At 38.8% G+C, this 20,810-nt stretch overlaps 1 protein-coding gene across 9 annotated transcripts in view; it reads right to left on the bottom strand.

Annotated features, from left to right (window-relative positions):
• The window catches only part of NFKB1 (nuclear factor kappa B subunit 1), a 128,738-nt gene that overhangs the window by 36,188 nt on the left and 71,740 nt on the right, over positions 1-20,810 (bottom strand). For 6 of the 9 annotated variants that reach the window (XM_059664363.1, XM_059664355.1, XM_059664382.1 and 3 more), the window contains 4 exons: positions 18,023-18,171; positions 5,055-5,218; positions 2,386-2,544; positions 830-934 (listed from right to left, as the gene is read on the bottom strand). In XM_059664363.1, coding sequence (XP_059520346.1) covers positions 830-934; positions 2,386-2,544; positions 5,055-5,218; positions 18,023-18,171 — 577 coding nt within the window. The remainder of the gene's footprint in view (positions 1-829; positions 935-2,385; positions 2,545-5,054; positions 5,219-18,022; positions 18,172-20,810) is intronic. The other 3 variants (XM_059664409.1, XM_059664400.1, XM_059664392.1) reach the window with 1 other exon arrangement.

Below are 20,810 nucleotides of genomic sequence, written 5' to 3' on the forward strand. Positions count from 1 at the left end.
TCCTCACTCTGCAGTGAGCAGATCTTTATTATACTATACTTCCAATCATTTTATTTTAAAAATGAGTGAAGTTTGAGAAAATAATAAAATCTCTGTAAGCTTTTTCTAATTTATTAATATATATTTCACACGATTAATGTCAAGAACCTTTTCTGAAGGTCAAAATTATTCTTTCTTTTCCTTAGCTGACATCACAATGTCCCGTGAAAGCAGCTGGAGAAGCTCTCCCAGCAAATTAAGCCTGAAACATCACTGGAGGCAAAAATGACAACACAACTCAGGGCAGATTCTTGGAAAAAGACGACAATGCTGGAAAGCCAGATGGCAGCCGGAAAAGAGGAAGAACAAACATGAGATGGATTGACTCCATAAAAGAAGCCACAGGCATGAGTCTCCAGGAGCTGAGCAGGGCTGTTGAGGACAGGACACTGTGGACATTGCTCATTCATAGAATGGCCGGGAGTCAGAGCTGACTCATGGCACAGCATGTAATAGACACAAACATGTGTGTGTGTGTGTGTGTGTGTGTGTGTGTGTGTGTGTGTGTGTGTTTGAAGCATGGACTATTTCTCATTTCTGTTAGTTTAACTAAGTTCAGATAGTAAACTTTGAAGCATAAAAACATTGACATGTCACTGACTACCACCATTTTAGAATTTCTCTTTACTCCTGTTGAAAAATTTTAAGTGAATTAGTTGGGTTTAAAAAAAAAACAGATACAGTTGGAAGAGGTGAACTGTGTAAATTTTAAAGGGATCTCCACTGTCAAAAAGTGACTCACAGACACACTCAATATATTTCACATCTTGGGATCACGTCATATATTTACCTTTCTGAACCTTGTCACAGAGAAGATAAATCTCTTCCCCTCCAGTTACGCATCCAGCTGTCCTGTCCATTCGTACAATTTTCAAGTTGGACGCGTTGGGGGCTTCTGTCCACAGGAGGAAAGCAAAAACCATCCTGAGTTAGCCTCAGCTCCACAAGCACCTGGTTTATCCTCATAAGCCGATCTCTTATGAGGGACCCTGCCCTTAGCACAGACTAAACAAATGCAAATCTAAATGGATGCTTTCACTCAGATTGTTTTAGCAAGGACACAAATGAAACAAAAATGCTTTCTGAAGTCTGCAGAGCACTCTTGGGTATGAGTCATTCATTACCACCCAATAGAGGAGCCGAGAGGAGCAGTCTTGGTTTCTCCCACTAACACAGTCAAGGAGACCGAGACAGAAAGAAAGAGCTCTTCGGACGCTCAGGGAGGAACGAAGCCATGGGTTGGTGGAATTTCAATTAGGTCAAGACGTAGCCCAAGCTTATTTCCACGATACTGATGTACCATTTACAAGAGTCCTATGAATTTAGGAGAAACACCATTTTCTTAACCTATCTATTAACTTTTATTCTACGAAAAGGAAAAATGGAGATGTTATATTTCTTTTCCCCAAACTAAATTAGAATTCTGTGTGGTTAGGGGCAAAAGTTTTGTGTGGTAATGGTATAAAGCTTCCTTTTTTCTTGTTCCCCCAACACCTGCATTTTGAGATGAACTTTGATATATGAGCCTACATCATTTTATAACTCTTTCACTTCCTTTCAAACGTGTTTAAATTAGAGAAATCAGTTAGTTGTCCTTGGAGCCTGGAGTTTCCTACTCAGGCCAAACCCTAGAAACTGTCAATGAGCCTACATGGTGCACTTGCAGGCTTTCTGGGAATATCTGTTTCATAAATCTCACACATACCAAAAATTTTACTACACAAATTTGTATGGTAAATTTGAAGAGCATTGTAAAACTCTTTAAAAATTCTAGGAACCACAGACTAAAATAGAAATTTGAAGCCACATACTATCTATGCTGCTCTCTCAGTTAACCTGAAGTTTCTATCTTGATAAGGCTATCAAAAATGTGGGAATTAGGTGGGTAAGAAAAATAGTTGTCTTTTATTAACTTTTGTTCAGACTCCCAAAGGGAAAAATTAAGATATTTTTCTCATCTAAGAGCACAAACACTATACCCTCATAGCAAGGCCTTGGTAAGGAGTAAGAGTTTGGGCATTACACGTGAAAGACTAAAATGCACATCTGAGAGAGGATAACTACATTTATTGAGCACCTTTTAACATTTCAACCTTTTTCCTAATTTATCTTTATTGCTGAAAGTATTACAGATGTCTCTTCTCTTCCCTCCTGACCCCCTCCACCCCGACACCAACTTTTTACATTAGATTTTAGTATTCCCGTTTTGTAGATGATAAACATGAGGTTCCAAGTAATTAATTACTTGCCCGGGGACTCAGAGCTAGTAAATAACTGCCAGGGCAGGCTGCAAGTCTGTTCTTGACATTATACGGAGCTGCCTCCCATGAAAAGTCAAGCACTCACTGCTGTCGTAGATGGCATCTGATACCACGGGTTCCAGGGGCCTGGTGAAGCTGCCGGTGCTGTCGGGGAGGAAAGCTGTAAACATGAGCCGCACCACGCTGAGGTCCATCTCCTTTGCCTGCTGAAGAGCTGCCTGGCGGATGATCTCCTTTTCCCGATCTAGGACCATACAGCACAGGGCAAGGATGAAGAGAGAACATTTTAGATGAAGTGCTTTTATCAAGCCCCAGTAACATAAGCTTGAAGTGAAAAAAATTTTTTTTAATTCTTCATGTTGTTAATATAAATTTTAAATTTATCCCATGTATGTCATCCAAAATTAAAGCCATCTAAAGAAGACTTGCATTTCCTGTGGATTACAGTAAAATCTGTCCTCCATGTAGCAAAGTGCCTCTCCTTTCCTCTCTCTCCATGAACTCTCCCTTTTCTCTCTATAGTAAGAGTTGAAGATACAAACAATGTGAAGGACTAGACTGTAATAAACCACTGTGCATCAGTGGTTTAGTGAAATGTGAAAATTAAGTATCCCAAAACTCTTTGAGCACAGAGACTGTGTTCATTCCACAGTGCCTAGCACCCTCCTTTGCACATAGTAGGTACTCAGAAAGTACTTTTGAAGCAACTAAATGACTCAACTACATTTGGCTCCTTCCTTCCCCCGGATGGAACTTTCATACTAATGGGTATAATCATAATTATCTTATATCATAAAAGGTGATAATTCAGGTGATGAGGACAGTCCAAGAGCTACAGATGAAGTGATATGGAATTCCAAAGGAGGGGAGAACCCAAAGGCTTTGGAGCAGAAGAGACGTTTGCTCTAAATCTTGAAGGGATGGTAGGACTTGCACTTATGAAGAGGGTGAATAAGGGCATTCCAGAAAGAGGGAAGATTCAAGTACAGAAAGAATGTGGCAAGGTAAGGAAGTGAGAAACCATGGTGCCTTATGCAGTAGTTCAGTTTGACATGAAGGGACATGGTGGGAAATCAAGTTGGGAATGCAGACTGGGGCCAGCTCTTGGGCGACACTAAGTCAGGGGTGGGCAACCTTTTTGTGAGTGCCTGCCAAAACCAGCAAAATCTCTGACTCAAAATTCTTCTGCGTGCCAACCCTAATTTTTTGAGAACATGTTACGCCTACTTAATATCTCTTAAGGTGTATGTATGTGAAGAACCTTGAAGAAATAATAAAATTCATTTGAGCGACAAAAACACAGTATATGATGATGAAAAATACATTTATTTTTTAATGTATACATGTACACTGATAGTCCGACAGAAAACTTTATGACTCCGTTTGATATTATCAGTGGGACTTTTGCTGCTGCGTCACTGATGACAGAGATTTTACATCAGGTTTATATTTTGTGACCTTCAGAGATATGCACAAGCTACTACTTTCATCAGTCAGGCTACTCCTATTAGGTGACTTAACAAAATTCATCACTGAGAACAAAGATTCACAAGCGTATGTGGATGAAAACATGGAGAGTAACGCTGTTGCAAAGTTTTTTAAACAGAAAAAATTTTCTGGAATGGCATTCCAAGTCCTCAATAGTTCGTTTTTGACACTATTGAAATTGCTCTTCCCCTCTCTCGTCAATCCATGTCTATGGTCTTTAAGATAACTTGTTATGTAAAATTATTTATTTCTCTAAGATGCACCTACACTGAATTTATCTGAAAAATAAAAAAGTCGATATTAAGAAAAAAATTGTAAATGGAAGATTATAAGAGAGGGTTTCGCGTGCCAGCAAAAGTTACTGGCGTGCCATGTTTGGCATGCGTGCCAGGGGTTGCCCACCCCTGCACTAAGTAGTGGTGAAATCCATCTGACCACTGGGTGTAAACTGGATTAGAAGTGGGGAGAGACAAAACAGAGCAGCAAAAATGGAGTGGAGCACGAGAGAGAGAACAGCATAGATGGACCACTAGCTGGACATGCAGCACATAGTGGAGGAGGGTCAAAGATGATGAGGAGGTTTAAAGTCTGGATATCAGAAGATGGAACATAGTGGAAAATGATGATTGGATCATCTGAATGTGAGCTCCTCTGGCCAGACTAAAGGAGAACATATAAAAGCAGAAATGGTACAGGTGATGGGACAAGGTTTGGGGTTGAAAGAAAAAAATATGAGTGAAGGCAGGAAAACATAAAATCATAACATTTTAATGACAAAGACGATAGTTTATAATGTGCCTGAAGTATCCAAAGAAAGAAAGATTCCTTATAAGAGGGTGAGCTGGGGGAGATAAAAGAGAGGAGCTGTTTTTAAACTAAGTCTTGAATAATGAATTGGTTTTGACAGGTTGAAAAGGGAAAGGTGGTTTTTAGTAGAGAAATACACATACAAAGGTATGGAGATGCATGACTGTTCAGGGGGCAGAGGTGGGCAGAGGTAGGGGCAGGTGGGACTGAAGATGAGACTAGAAAGGTGGGCGGGGCCAGACTGTGAGGGCTTTGTATGCCAGGCTATGGAGGTACAGATTTTGTTCCAGAGGTAGCAGGATGCCATCAAAGGTTTCTGAGCAGGAAAAGAGTGGGAGACGCTTGGGGTACAGATTGAGAGAAAGAGAAACTTGAGGCATCCAGATGAGGACATCATCTACACACGAGAAATAAGAGCCTGAGCTCTCAAAAAAGCACGGATGGGAGAGTGACACTCACCTGTGAGCTGCCGGTCTCCTCCACCTTCGGCTTGCAAATAGGCAAGTTCCGGATGCACCAAAAGCCCGGGATTATAGCCTCGAATGCATGCATCTGTCATGCGTGCTTCCAGTGTTTCAAATACCTTTTTCTTTGTCACATGAAGTATGCCTAGGTTTGCAAAGCTGGATAAATAAAAAAACAACCAAAGGTTAGGCAGTCAATGACTGGAATATATGGTTTCACTTGAGCACAGAGAATTAAAAAAAACACACACACACAGGTCCTCAATCACTGGGTCCCACACCATAGTCAAACACATTAGTATTTCTGCAGAAATATATAAAGTAGACTCACCAAAGGGGAAGATAAAGATTATAACCAGCTGTCCCTTCAGAACAGACTGGGTTTTTCCATTAAATGAGTCTGTGGTAAATTTAGCAAAACCTTTCGGTTTTTAGAGTTTATTAGACCTTCAAATTATGATTAAGGGAGTGGGGTGGACAGGTATATATAACCTAATAGAAAATTTTACATGGACTCATTTAAAAGTATTTTCTAGGAGAGTTGTATAAAATATTTTAATTCAAATACAGTACTAACTTTTCTAACTTTTTCTCAGAATAAGAGGAATATTATATTTCGAATAATTTTGTTTGTTTGTTTGTTTTTGGATTATCCTTGGGTTTCTAAATGGAATTTAAAGCCTAGGTCCTGTTTGGGGTCCCCCTTCCAGGAATTCTACCTCCTCCTAGGTTATCTATAAGGTTGAAATTATTCATTACTACTAGAATGTTTTCTAATTCTACATGGACTCATGCCTGAAGGTATAGCTGTAATCAGGGATGGAGAACCTTTTATCATGATGGTTACATACCTATAGGAAAAAATACGTTAATAAGCTAAATAAAGCAATTTAAGGGATTCTAAAGAAAATGTATAAAATGCTCTAACCATTTATTTTTTAAATAAAGTATATGAAAGAAGTATCTACATTATAAAAGACCAGGGGCCCTCACATCCTAAATGACCAGACGGATGACCAGTCACCAGGTGAAGGGATGGTAGGACTTGCACTTATGAGCCTACATGGTAAAGAGCACTTAGTTTAACTAAGTTCAGATACTAAACAGAGGCTACAGTCACCAGAGGGATTCATGGGGGCGGGGGGGGGGGGGTGAGGCGGGTGCGGTGAAGTTGTTAGCCTCTGGCCCGGGCTGGGCGGAGACCTAATGACCTCACTGCTGCCTCGGCAGCTGCAGATCAGGCCCAGAGAGAGGCCTGGAGAGAGAGGCAGGGCCTAATCAGCAGCCACCATGGCTGCTGGCGAGGCCTGGAGAGGGAGGGAGGGAGGGAGGGAGGGAGGGAGAGAGAGAGAGAGAGAGAGAGAGAGAGAGAGAGAGAGAGAGGTGGGGCCTGATCCGCAGCTGCCACAGAGGCTATGGATCAGGCCCAGAGAGAGGCTTGGAGGCAGAGGCAGGCAGAGGGGTTAGGGGCAATAAGCAGGCAGTCAGAGGCAGTTAGGGGTGATCAGGCAGGCAGGCAGGTGAGCAGTTAGGAACCAGCAGTCCCAGATTGCGAGTCCCACAGGGATCGGGCCTAAACCAGCAGTCAGACATCCCCCAAGGAGACCTCGATTGGAGAGGGTGCAGGCTGGGCTGAGAGAAATCCCCTCCGTGCACAAATTTCATGCACCGGGCCTCTAGTCTTACCTAATAATAGACAAACATGTAAATTGACCATCCCTCCGCTACGCTCACCAGCCAATCAGGAGAGTATGCAAATTAACCCAACAAAGATGGTGGTTAATTTGCATACATAGGCGTGAAGCAGAGGAGCGAAGACTGAAGGCTCTCGCTGGAGCGAAGGCCTAGGTCCTGGGTGCCAGAGGAAAACTGGTGCCTGTAGCCAGGGTAGGGAGGGCCTATTGCACGAATCTCTTCGTGTAACGGGCCTCTAGTATTTAATAATGTAATATAACAAACAAAAAAGCACTTTACTAAGGAGACTCATTCATTCAACAAATATTTACTCAACTCCTATTAGTGTCAGGCAGTGTCCTATTGCTCCTGTCAGCAATAAAGAAATCCCAAGTTTCATAGAATTTACATGCCAGTGCAACAATAGAGAAATGAAGCAAACTTTATAGTATAATCTAGAAGGTAAGTGTTACCAAGAAAAATAAGTAGGGAACAGAAGAAGTAGTAGAAGGCATGACACTTTAAAATAGGGAGAGGCCAGAAAGGGCTCATGGAAAAGACGACAACTGAGCAAAGGCTTGGAGGAAGTGAGGGGGAAGACCTAGCCATGTGGAAGAACAGCAAGTGCAAGCACCCTGAAGTAGGGTCATGCCTGGTGTTTTCTAAAAACAGTAACGGCAAGGAGGCCAAGGTGGATAGAGGAAGATGAAGAGGTCCAGGGGTTCAAAGAGGGAAGTGGTGGCACAGATCTTTTAAAGCCTGGTAAGCATTTGGAAGGTCTTTTGTTTTACTCTGACATTCACCCAAAAAGAAGAAAAAGAAGGTAAGTATAGAGAAGACAGAAATATATGACAACTGGATTGAATGAAGCAAATAATATAACAATGTGGAAAGACCAGATAAACGATGGAAAGAAAATATAGGAGCGAAGGCAGAATGAGATGAGCCCTCAGACAGAGGCCCACAGACAGAATGAAACACATGTCCAGACAGTGATAGGAGAAATTGGGATAGCTGAGACATAAACAGAAGAAAATATGCTAAGAGAGAATTTAAACTCTTTGAGGGCAGAGATATCCAGTATCTAGAACAGTGATGGCGAACCTATGACACGCGTGTCAGAGGTGACATGCGAACTCATTTTTTTGGTTGATTTTTCTTTGTTAAGTGGCATTTAAATATATAAAATAAATATAAAAAATATAAGTCTTTGTTTTACTATGGTTTCAAATATAAAAAAATTTCTATCTGTGACACGGCACCAGAGTTAAGTTAGGGTTTTTCAAAATGCTGACATGCCGAGCTCAAAAGGTTTGCCATCACTGATCTAGAACAATGGATGTCTAATAAATATCTATTGAATCAATGAATGCATGAATTAATACAGCACAGAAAAATACACAACATGGCATACTAATATGCATGGAGGCATAGGTAATTTCTCAAAAACCAAATATCCATTTTTTGGTCTTTTAAGCCTTATTCCTATAAAGAACATCCAAAACTATGGGAAAACGAGGTACTCTCCTAGGTAATGGCAATGGCAAATATCTTTGTAGCACTTTACACTTTATCATCTATAGGGTACTTTTCATGTATATTATTTTATTTAATCCATGTAGAAAAGGCAACATCCTCATTATTCATTATGTGAATAGTGAATTTACTCTGGTAATAAATGAAACAATATAGAAGTCAGTCTTCTGCATCAAGTGATGATGGAGTATCAGAGACCAGATTGAACCTTTCACCTTAAGCAACAACAACAACAAAAAACAAATGAAAAAAAAAATAATTTTCAGACACTGGACAATAGGCAGCACAGGACAGTGATTCCTAAGAAAAGGGAAACAAATACAATGAATCCTACAATTATGCTGGCTTACAGCTTAGAGTTTATAAGCTGCAACACAGGAAGGGGAGCCCCAAACCGGACTTGGTGATCTCCCAGAGTTGAGGAGACAGAGTTAAAAATTTGAGGAGGCCAAGGAGGCTAGAATTCATAGGCAGAGCCCCAGGGGGAAAAGAACCACATACAGAGAGATGCTCAGAGATATACAGGGGCTTCACCTTGAGTGCTCGGCTGAGTACTGTCGAGCATGTTTGTGAGGAAATGACCCAAGGGTGGGAAAAGAACCACCAGAGAGGAGCAGGCAGACAATTCTTGGAGGACACACAGGGCTGGAATAATTCAAGAAATTTTGAAATACATAAATCATCAGGATGAATATTCAGAAATGCCTTACTAATGGTATCAAATTAACCCTAGAGTAAAGGCTGTTTTGGTTTCCCTAACAAAGCATAAAAGTAAGTCTAGAAAGAATCAAACTGTTCTCAAATTTACCTTTATCCCAATGCTCAAAAATATTTAAAAACATACAAAAAAAATACAGCATGTAATATCCAAAGTTCAAAATGTCTGCCATCCAATAAAAAAAACCTGCCAAGCATGCAAAGGAGTAGGAAAATATAAATCATAATGAGGATAAAAATCAATTAATGGAAACACATATATAAATGAGAGAGGACACAGAATTTGTAGACAAGTATACTGAAATTGCTATTATAGATATGGTCCATATAATCAATGGTCAAGAAAACAGAAAGCATTATGGAAGATAGAAAAGAGACCCCAAACAAACCTGTAGAGATGAAAACTATAATGTCAAAAAAGAAAAATACACTAGATAAAATTAAGAATATATTAGACATGACAGATAAAAAGATTAGTGAACCTGAGGACACAGTAATAGAACTATCTAAAATTAAACAGGAAAAAAATGAAAAATATTTTTAAAAGAACTGATAATGAGTTGTGACACAATTTGAAACAGCCAAATATACATGTTATTGGTGTCCCAGAGAAGAGGAAAAGAGGAATGGAAACAATATTTTACAAAATAATGGCTGAAAAGTTTTTGACCAGAGATCCAAGAATTTTAATAAACCCCAAGGCACAAGATACATGAAGGACACTACACTGAAATCCGTTATAATAAAATTGCTTAAAACTAATGATGCAGAAAAAAATCTGAAAGGCTAATAGAGAAAAAAAGATACACTGTGTGAATAGGAACAAAAATTAAAATGAGGAGAGATTTCTTGTTGGAAACTAAGACCAGCCAGATCACCCTAGAGCAGTACATATTGAGGACATGTAAGAAAAACATTGCCAATATAGAATTCTATACTCTTCAAAAATATATTTGAAAAACAAAGAGGTTAAAAACGTACAACAACTGAAAGAATTTATCAGCATCAGATCAGTACTACAGAAAAATTAAAGAAGGGGCTTCAGGTAGAAGAAAATGAACTGAGATGGACGCTTGACTATGAAACAGAATGAACAATGAAAATAGTTAATATATTACATTTTTCCTTATTTAAAATTTCTTTAAAAGATAATTGACTGTTTATAGCAAAAATAAAAACAATATATTGCATCATATGTTTTATACCAACATGTGTTATAATATATATTTACATATGTATATAATATACATATATTTATTTAAACATATGTATTTATATATATAAAATGTAGAATATATGACACAACAGCACAAAAGCCAAGAGAAAGGAAATGAAAGTTTACCATTCAAAAGTACAGTATAGAGAAAATAGTCAATAATATTGTAATAACTATATATGGTGTCAGTTGGGTGCTAAACTTATTAGGGTGATCACTTCATAAGATATATAAATGTCTAATCACTATGTTGTACACCTGAAACTAATATAATATTGTATGTCAAATGTAATTTAAAAATTTATTCAAAATGAATACTATAAAATCAAATTTTAGAAAGGATGGAAATTGATTTTGACAAAAAAGGAAAGTATACTGTTCATATACTATACATGAAGAGATGTAATGTACTTAAAGTTAGACTTATTAAGTTTAAAATGTATACTATAAACTAAGTGCTAAAAATACAAAAAGTTATAAACCAAATAGGGATAAAATGAAATCATAACAAATAATTAATCTAAAAGAAGGCAGAAAAAGAGAAACAAAAAACAGATGTGACTATCAGAAAACAAACAGCAAGATGGTAAATCTGAACATAGCTATATCAGTAATTGGATTAAATATAAGTTATTTAAGTCCCCCAATTAAAAGGCAGTGTCAAATGGAATAAAAAAAGTAAGATCCAACTATATACAAAGCATATTTACTTTGACCATAAAGACACAAATAGGTTAAAACTAAAGAATGGAAAAAAATGTTCCAAACTAACATTAATCAAAAGAAAGTTAAGCAGCTATATTAATATCAGTTTAGGTAGAGTTTAAAGCAAAGAATATTACTAGGGATAAAAAGGATCCTTTCATAATGAAAAAGGGATCGACTCATTAGGAGGACTTAAGAATCCTAAATATTTATGTGTCTAATAAAAGAGATTCACAATATAAGCAGCAAGATCTTATAGAACTGAAAGAAGAACTAGGTATGTCTATAAATATAGTCAGAGATTTCAACACCCTCTCAATAATTGATAGAACAAGTAGGGAGAAAATTAGTAAGGACACAGAAGACTTGAACAACACTATCAAACAACTTGGCCTAATTGACATTTATGGGACGTTCATTCAACTTGACCAGGTTAATCATTCTTTTTAAGTACCCGGAATCATTTACCAGGACAGAACATAGTCTGATCCATAAAACAAGTCTCAATAAATTTAAAAGGATTCAAATTATACCAAGTATTCTCTTATCACAATGGCACTAAATCAGATATCAATAACTGAAAGATTATTTAGACAGGAGTATATCTAAATGAAGACTGGCTATGTAATAATTGTTGAAGTTGGGTGATGGGTACACAGGGATACAAAGAATAGCTCAATTATATTCTTTCTATTTTTGTACGTGTTTGAAAGTTTCTATAATAAAATGTAATAGAAAATGAAGAACAGACACTATTATTAACACACGCACCTTAAAAAAAATGAGAATCATAAATGTTAAATACATGGGATGCAAAATGGCACAGCCACTTTGGAAAACAATGTAGCAGTTTCTTATCAACATAAATGCATCCCTAAAATTCCACTCAATATTTACTCAAGCACAAGAGAAATAAAAACTCATGTTCACACAAAAAGTGTTTTTGTCATAAAAAAAAACTAGAAACAAACCAAATGTTTCAACAGGTGGATGGATAAACAAACTGTGATACACCGATACAATGCAAAACTATTTAGAAACTAGAAGGAATAAACTACTGATATACACATCAACCTGGAGGAATCTCAAATACATTATGCAAAGTGAAAGCCAGATTTAAAAATGCTACATGTTGTGTGATTCCATTTGTATGTCGTTCTGGAAAGACTAAACTATAGGGCTAGAAATCGGATCAAGAGTTGTCAGGGCCTGGAATGGGAGGAGGGCACACAGAGACTTTGAGGGATGATGCAACTGTCCTATACCTGACAGTGGTGCATATATGAGTATGTGTCAAAATTCATAGAACTGTTCACTTTAAAGGTTTATATTATAGTATTTAAATTATACTTCAATAAAACCTGACAAAGATAAAAAAAGGTTGTGACAGCTAATAAGACCAAGACTACAATCCTGTTTCTTACTCAAAATGCCACATTCTTCCACACCAGTGGTTTTCCAAGAGAAGTCTCTAGACCAGCAGTATCAGCATTACTTTAGAACTTATTAAAATGTAAATTTTGGGGCCCTCTCCCAAACTGAATGAGCAACTCTGAGGGTGGGGTTCAGCAACTTGTGTTTTAACAACTCCTCTGGGAGATTGCCAGTTACCCTAAAGGTTGAGAACCGCTGCTCTACACTATGTGAGACCAAAGAGATCAACATCTCTGTGAGTAGGGCTGGTATCAGTATTTTTATAAAGTGACCTAAGGTGACTTTAATTCGCAGTCAGGTTTGATATCCTCTGCACTGGGCCAGATGTTTCCAGCATCTTCATCAGCGGGGGACTGCTGCTGGCCTCTGGGAAGGTTCAAGTCCCAATGTCATTGGGTTGGGATTCTAAAGTTGCCCCTTCACCCGTCCATAATTCTGTTCAGGACTCAAACACTGTCTTCAGAGCTCGCCTAAGATTTAAAAGCAGTCTACATATTTTGGAAATTATTCCCTTAGCAGATGTATCATTGGAAAGTATGTTCTCCCATACAGTGGGCTCCCTTTTCATTTTGTTGATGGTTTCTTCTGCTGTGCAGAGCTTTTTATTTTGATGTAGTGCCATTTGTTTATTTTCTCCTTTGTTTCCCTTGCCCTAGAGGTATTGGCAAATATATTGCTATCAGAGATGTCTGAGATTTTGCTGCCTATGATTTCTTCTAGGATTTTTATGGTTTCATGATTTACATTTAAGTCTTTTATCCATTTTGAGTTTATTTTTGTGTATGGAGTAAGTTGGTGGTCTAGTTTCATTTTTTTGCATGTACCTGTGCAATTTTATCAACACCATTTATTGAAGAGATTGTCCTGAGTCCATTGTATGGTCTTTCTCCTTTGTCAAATATCAACTGAGCGTAATGGCTTGGGTCTATTTCGGGGTTCTCTGTTCTGTTTCATTGATCTATTTGACTGTTTCTGTGCCAGTTCCAGGCTGTTTTGATTATAGTGGCTTTGTAGTATAACTTGATATCTGATATTGTGATTCCTCCAACTTTCTTCTTCTTTCTCAAGATTGCTGTAGCTATTCAGGGTCTTTTTTGGTTCCATGTAAATTTTTGGAGTGTTTGTTCTAGCTCTGTGAAATGTGCCATTGGTATTATAATAGGGATTTCATTGATAACAAACTATCCAATTGAAAAATAGGCAAGGCACCTAAATACACACTTCTCCAAAGTAGACATATAGATGGCCAAGAGACATATGAAAAAAATGCTCCAAGTCACTAATCATCAGAGAGATGCAAATTAAAACAATAATGAGGCATCACCTCAAATCTTTCAGCATAGCGATCATTAATAAATCAATAAATGACAAGTGCTGGTGAGGATGTGGAGAAAAGGGAACCCTAATACACGGCTGGTGGGAATGCAGACTGGTGCAGCCATCATGGAAAACAGTACTGAGTTTCCTCAAAAAATTAAAAATGGAATTGCCATTTGATGCGGCAATCCCACTTCTAGGAATATATCCTAAGAAACCCAAAACACCAATCAGAAAGAATATATGCATCCCTATGTCATAACAGCACAATCTGCAATAGCTAAGACCTGGAAACAGCCCAAGTGCCCATCAGTAGACTAGTGGATAAAAAAGCTGTGGTAAATTACCATAGCTAAGATTTGGAAACAGCCTAAGTGCCCATCAGCAGATGAGTGGATTAAAAAACTGTGGTACATCTACACAGTGGAATACTACACTGCTATAAAAAAGAAGGAACTCTTACTCTTTGAGACAGCATGGAAGAACCTGGAGAGTATTATGCTAAGCGAAATAAGCCAGTCAGAGAAAGACAAGCATCACATGATCTCACTTATATGTGAAATCTAATGAACAAAATAAGCTGATGAACAAAATAGATCCAGAGACACAAAAGCATGAAACAGACTGACAAATCTCAGATGGAAGGTGGGGGTGGGGAGAGATTAACCAAAAAACTTATATGCATATATGCATAACCCATTGACACAGACAACAGTGTAGTGAAGGGCTGGGGAGGGGTACAGGGTGGAAGGGGTCAATGGGAAAAAAGGGGACATCTGTAATACTTTCAACAATAAAGGTAAATTTAAAATAAATAAATAAAAGAAGTCTACAGTGTCTGTAAAGTAATTTGCCTTAGATATTCTGGATATAAATATCTTTGTTGGACATGTGATTTACAAATATTTTCTTCCTGTGTAAAGCTTGTCAGTTCCTTGCCATTTTGACACCGTGCATAATTTCTTTGGCCCACAAGAATTTAAAATTTTTTATATAAAAAAAAGCAGCCTTCAACTCACACCCAAATTTGGAAGTTGGATACTTACAATCTTAGTCCATACTTTGCCAATTTTCTCCAAACACTCCTTTTGTGTGTACTAAGGCTGACCCAGATGAAATTGCCAATAATTAATTGTTTCTGGACCCTCAGAAACAACAATTTAATATGGTCTGCACTCACTCCTCGAGGGAAGGCCACATTCCTCTTTTGCATGTTTTAAAATTATATATCTACTTCTAGTGCTTACTAATTGGTATATGCCATAAATTTTAGTTAAAAAAAAAAAAAGACTTCACATCTCTAAATTAGGGTTGCCAGGAAGCAAATGGAGGGTGTGGTGATTACTGGTGAGGATGGTTGCTCAAGGCAAAGTCAAACAACAGTTTCCATTGCCTGAAAATTTCAGAGAACCAAAATGTTGTTGAACCAGATTGTTGATATTCAGGGTCAAAAATATAATACCAAACTAAGATTATATTTATGAGGACCAGCACTAAAGACTAACTAAATAAATGAATAAAAACTATAAAGGCAAAATTAAGGCTAACTAAAAAAATTTAAAAGGGCAAATGCCTCAAGTTAAAGCAATCAAACTCACAATCATGAATATTTTAATATAGATAAAATATATTTGAAAGTAGAAACTAAGTTTTACTGAGAACCCCAAAGAAAGGCAATTCTTTTGGTTTTAATAATTTAAATGTTATTTATCTTCTCAGTGTCCTTTTTAATATAGCTTTCTTGATGTGTTGGATCAGTGCCCTGCTTGTAAATCTATATTGTACTCTTGGCCTAAGCTCTATTATTGAAAACAGGTTATCTTCCATTTCTAGTATTGACAAGTCTAAGGAATAACGCTGGCTATCTTCCTAGATTTCTCTATGTGCTCTTCTTACCTACAAGTTAGAACTAAATAATAATCAATGACATACCACAAATACATATGTGGCAAGTCTGCTCGTGTTACTCCATAACATTAGCTTAAAGTCAGTTCAGTCTAGAATTATGGAGATGTAAAAAGCCTGGAGATGAATTCTGTAGCTCAACACATATTTTAGAATGGAAGAAATTCAAGTTCTCAAGAAGTCATGAAAACTGTCCCCAGTCCACTCCAGCCAGGGTGGCTCAGTGGTTGAGCATGGACCTATGATCCAGGAGGTAACGGTTTGAGTCCAGTCAGGGCACATGCCTTGAGTTGTGGGCTCAAAACCTGGTAGGGGCATGCAGGAGGCAGCCGATCGATGTTTCTCTTTGTTCGATGTTTCTATCTCCCTCTCCCTGTCCCTTCCCCTCTTTATAAAATCAATAAAAACATGTTTTAAAAAATTATCCCCAGTCCTACTGTTGAGAGTGACAGAAATGAAAATAGAATTCTGGTTTCCAAGCTACTAGCATGATATTTTTTCAACTAAAATGCAACAGGTTCTAACATTGGAAACTTTAAGAGAGAGAGAAAGGGGAAAGAGAGAGAGAGAGAGAGGCAAATGAATCATGAAGGAAATACTGCATTTTGGAAAATATTGTAAGCAAAAGTTTCTGTTAAAAATCAAATTACAAAGGGAGTACCAATGTTTTATAGAACACTGAACAAGAGGCTACTGAGTCTACTGCAACTCTCAAGTGGCATCCTCTGGATTAAATTTCTCAGGGAAATTGTATAGGGTTAGGAAGTCCCACAGCACTATGACCAGATATCTTGAGATCAGATTTAGGAACTTAGGTGATCAAAATGTTTGTTGAATGAATGAATGAATGAATGCAGTGTGAATGAATGTGTTCTCCCAACTATTGAACCCCACACTCCAGGACTGCAAAAGAGTAAACGATTTCCTCACTTGCCTTGGAAACGGAATTTACTTCGACTCTGCAGTAGGTCCCCAAATAAAGAGCCATTAGTTCCTTTGAGAATCCTGAAAGGTTACTAAACTAAACCACAGAAACACCAAATTACAGGCAACACACTGGATGTTTTATAATAACAAATATTATTAGTAGGGAACTTCATCCATAATTTCCTCTAAAGGATATGATGATCACACAGATTAAACAGGACCAAAGAGAATAACACTTCAAACTGACAGCAGTCTGGAGTAAATCTGCAGAAACACTAAGTGATCCATTCGTCTGAAACCCTGACAGGCACCCAGCATTTCAGAGCTCTCATGGGTCAGTCGGGAACTGCAAGGCTATTCCAACACAGACCATGAACCAACCATGACACACAACAGGAAACAGGCCAGTCTTTCAGAAGGATGTTGAAACAAGTTTATGTAAAGCACAGTTGAATTTTTCAAATCAATTTAAGCTTCTTCCTTCAATCTAGAGTCCTTTTTTTTCTAACATCAAAAGCATCAGATTTTAGTGACTTAAAAGAAAGCTCTCTCTCTAGGTTTTTCACACTTGAATATTTTCACAGTCAAACAAAGAAATGACTAGGAACATGAAAGCTCGGCCTCCCCAGTAACAACTGACTTGAAACTTGATCGGAATTCAAAGCCTGAAATGCTACCATCAGCTTAATTACAGTTGACTTAAGCAATTCCTTTCTTTTGAATGAGCAGTCCAGATTAACTGGGATTATATCACAAACTATTTAAACCAGGAGCTCCAGTGGCGCAATCGGTTAGCGCGTGGTACTTATAAGACAAGCTATTTAAACCAGTATTAGGAAACCCTGAAAGATATTTTTAAAAATTAAATAAATTTTAAATTTCTTACTGCTTTCGGACTAAATTTATTTTCATAATACTTCTTTTACTGGTTGGTCTGATCGGTCTGCCCAACCTTAAATGAAGAAGTCACTTGGTATTTACATTTCAAGTCTAATTAATGCCAAAACAAATTTGCATTTCTTGACTTCTTACCTGTGGCACACTCCCTAAGTAGCACAGAGCTGAAACAATATTTATCTATCCACTTCATGCTCAAAATGTTCACACTATAAATCCAGAGTTAGTAGTCCATTAAAGAAATCATCAAGAGTATAAAACCATTTATAAAGTGTTGATTTCTGGCATAATTATTCCTTCTAACTTGCTCTTACCTTTATTTGCAGAAGAAAAATTTTGCTAAAAGTGGCACAAATGTGTCATAGATCAAGTGGCCAGGTAATCTATCAGCCACTTCTGACAGGGAAAGGAGGTGCTATAAGTAATGAGGCCAGGACCACAGGTGCAAACTGGGCTGCCTCAGGGAAACCCGGCATGTGGGTGCTGTATGCCTCAGAATCCAAGTGAGGGCACACGTTTACATTTCCAGCCTTCTGAGGATCGTGGAAAGATCCCTCATGAAGAGGCCCTTTCCAGTCCAAGTCTTGGCTGCCATGTTCTATCTGCTCTCCTTGGCATCGCATCCGCTCACTTACCCGACCACCATGTCCTTGGGTCCAGCAGTCACGGTGCAGATCCCGTCCTCGCAGTGCTTCCCCACCAGGCTATGTGCATGCAGGTGGATGCTTTTCCCATTTGTGACCAGCTGAACAATAACCTTTGCGGGTCCCATATAGTTGCAGATCTATGTAAGAAGCACATTTTAAAAGTGAGTGAATCTGACTCTACTGCAGTGCAGAAAAATGCTTAGGACAAGCCAGTAAGTCTGAAAAATATGCTCTGTTTTTAAAAGTATGTGATGAACAAATGATGGGATGGAAATACATCAAAATGCTAATGGTGGCTGTTTTGCGTGTGGAGGATCTACTCTTTGGTAGCAGACCAAATATAACACAGTCCATACTGTTGAAGTGGGAACAGCACATCTTTACGATGCTGTGCAGCCATGAAGCACCCTCTTCCTGCTAACCAAGACTACATTTTCATCTGCACCTTCATCACAATTTTCAGTCATAAAAGCTGTAGAAAAGATCTGTCAGAAGGGAACTGGGGTTGATGGAGGATGGAAATCAAGGGGAGGAGTGACGCGATCAGGCGCAGTGCACTTTATGTCTCTGCCGTGAGATAGGCAGGAGCGTCTTGCCAGGGACCTGGCTCTGAAGGTTTTCAATGGACACCCCAGCTCACAGACTAGGGTTGCAGTGATTGGTTAGGAAACCTGAGCCTGGCACCCTCTGCTATGAGCTCTGATAACTGAGTTACAGGTGCCCAGATCATAGTTCTTTTCTTTAGTTCAAGTAAGGGCACTTCCAAGATGCAAATCCTTATGTCTGACACCTATTGAGCTCTTATTTTATAAAATCAGGTTTTCCTATTTAAGGTAATTTATCTTTTTTATTGTTATACCATTAAAGTGGTAATACCACTAAAAAGGAAACAGCAAGGGGATCACTACATTTTAAGCAAAGAGAAGTTGGACAACCTTTCTCCTCTAGTTGGTCCTCAGATCCTTAGAGCAGACCACAGGTTCCTTTTTTGAGAGAGCCCCAATACTAAACTCATATTAACAGGAAAGAACAATGGCTTTAGTTTTCACTTTCCCAAATCCTATGAATCAGAATCCTGTCATAAATTCAGCCAAAACTGTTAGAAATACATTGTATCTCCTCAAAGGGTTACCAGTCATCTTAGTTTGCCGAGAACTGAGAGGGTTTCCTGGTACACAGGGCTAAGAGTTGGTCATCCTATCTCTGAAACTCATACTGCCTCTTTTTGAGGAAGTGCATGACCTAAGTCAACTCTACAATCATTAGAAATATTTTCATCTGCACAAACAGCCTTTAGCTTAGGAGGGGAAACAAGTGGACCGGAATCCCATCTGGTGAACTTGAGGAAAAACCTACATTTGCCAATAAAATTTCTTGGAAACAGACTTTCAACCAGTCTGCTTCTACTAGAATATCACCAAACAGATCCAGATTTCCTTGATGCAGGGTTTCATCAGGATTTTTCAGCATGGCTTTCCCCCCAATCCAATTTCTCATCGCAAGGACTGAGAAGTTGATATGAACTGGGATTACTCCCTAGGAGGTTTTGGGGGAGAGGCTACCCTGTAACCAACAGTGTGGCTCCACTGGAAACCTTAGGGCCGCTCTGCCTGAGCCTTGACTCAGAGCTGCGGCAAGAGTTTGCTTCCAAATCCTCTAACAGGCCTTCCCAAGGACCACGGCCACCTGTGGGGGTGGCCTCCCGTCCTTGTAGAGCCAAGCTAATCACAAAACATATTTAGAATCAAATCAGGTTTTGACCACCTCAAAGCACAGATAAACAATTTCTTAAACAGGTATAGCATCTAAAAAAGCCCTCTGGGCATAACACTAATTATGAACTTAATGCTTTACCTTTTATAACAGGCAGAAAGCCTCTGTCCCTTCAGGACAGGACAGGGGTTGGAAAGTACTGTGTTTGCTCCAAAGTTGGCTGTTGTCCCTACACACTCCCTGGATCGTTGATGCCAGTTTTGTGCGTTTGGTGCTGACATCTGAAGTTGTTTTTTGTTATGAGGACACACTCCACAGGGGCTTCTTCAGCGGTAAAAGAACAGTGGAAGCAGCACTAAAGGGATCATGTAATTCCACTTTTTAAGTGTACGAAGCACAGAAATGCAACAGTATAAGGCGTGGCGAAATGCTTCACTTGGGTGAAATCAGGCAGGCTTTCCACCAAAGCAGGACAACAGAAGGAATCCAGTGATTAAAGCCCAATCACTTAGGATATCTGGGCCCTTCAATGTCACCACTAGGAAGGAATCAGTCACTGAAGGGAAGAGGTGGGGGGTGCCCCCAAAAGTACTCACATCTTTTTCTATTACTTCACGAGTATAGGGTGGCAAGAATGAGGAACTGGGTAGTCTCTGAGGAAAGGTACCTGAAAAATTTGCCGGTGACTAATGCGCTGAGCCATTTGAAAGAGTTCAGGTCGGCATGGCATCATCTGGTTTTTACACAGACCACAGAGCAAGGACAGGGAGGCCCCTGGGTTTTGTGGACTTTCCAAAATACTGACTGAGGGAAGAAAGCTGAAGTGTGAGACAGAAAACACATGGTACTGCTTTCAGGTTATATGGCGAAATGGGATTCTAACATGGAGGGGTGCGGGGGAGAGGGAGAGTGTGATGTGCTTTATAAAATGCCAGGATGGCTGAGAGCTCTTTGCAGTTGATTCAGAAATTCCTTTGTTTTACGGAGAATGTAATTACTTTTATTCAGCCTCCCTCTTACTTTTTGGAATAGCAGTTCCCTTGGAAGTTAAGTTTATAGAAAG

The sequence above is a fragment of the Myotis daubentonii genome, chromosome 1 (assembly GCF_963259705.1).
Source record: "Myotis daubentonii chromosome 1, mMyoDau2.1, whole genome shotgun sequence".
NCBI lineage: Eukaryota > Metazoa > Chordata > Mammalia > Chiroptera > Vespertilionidae > Myotis > Myotis daubentonii.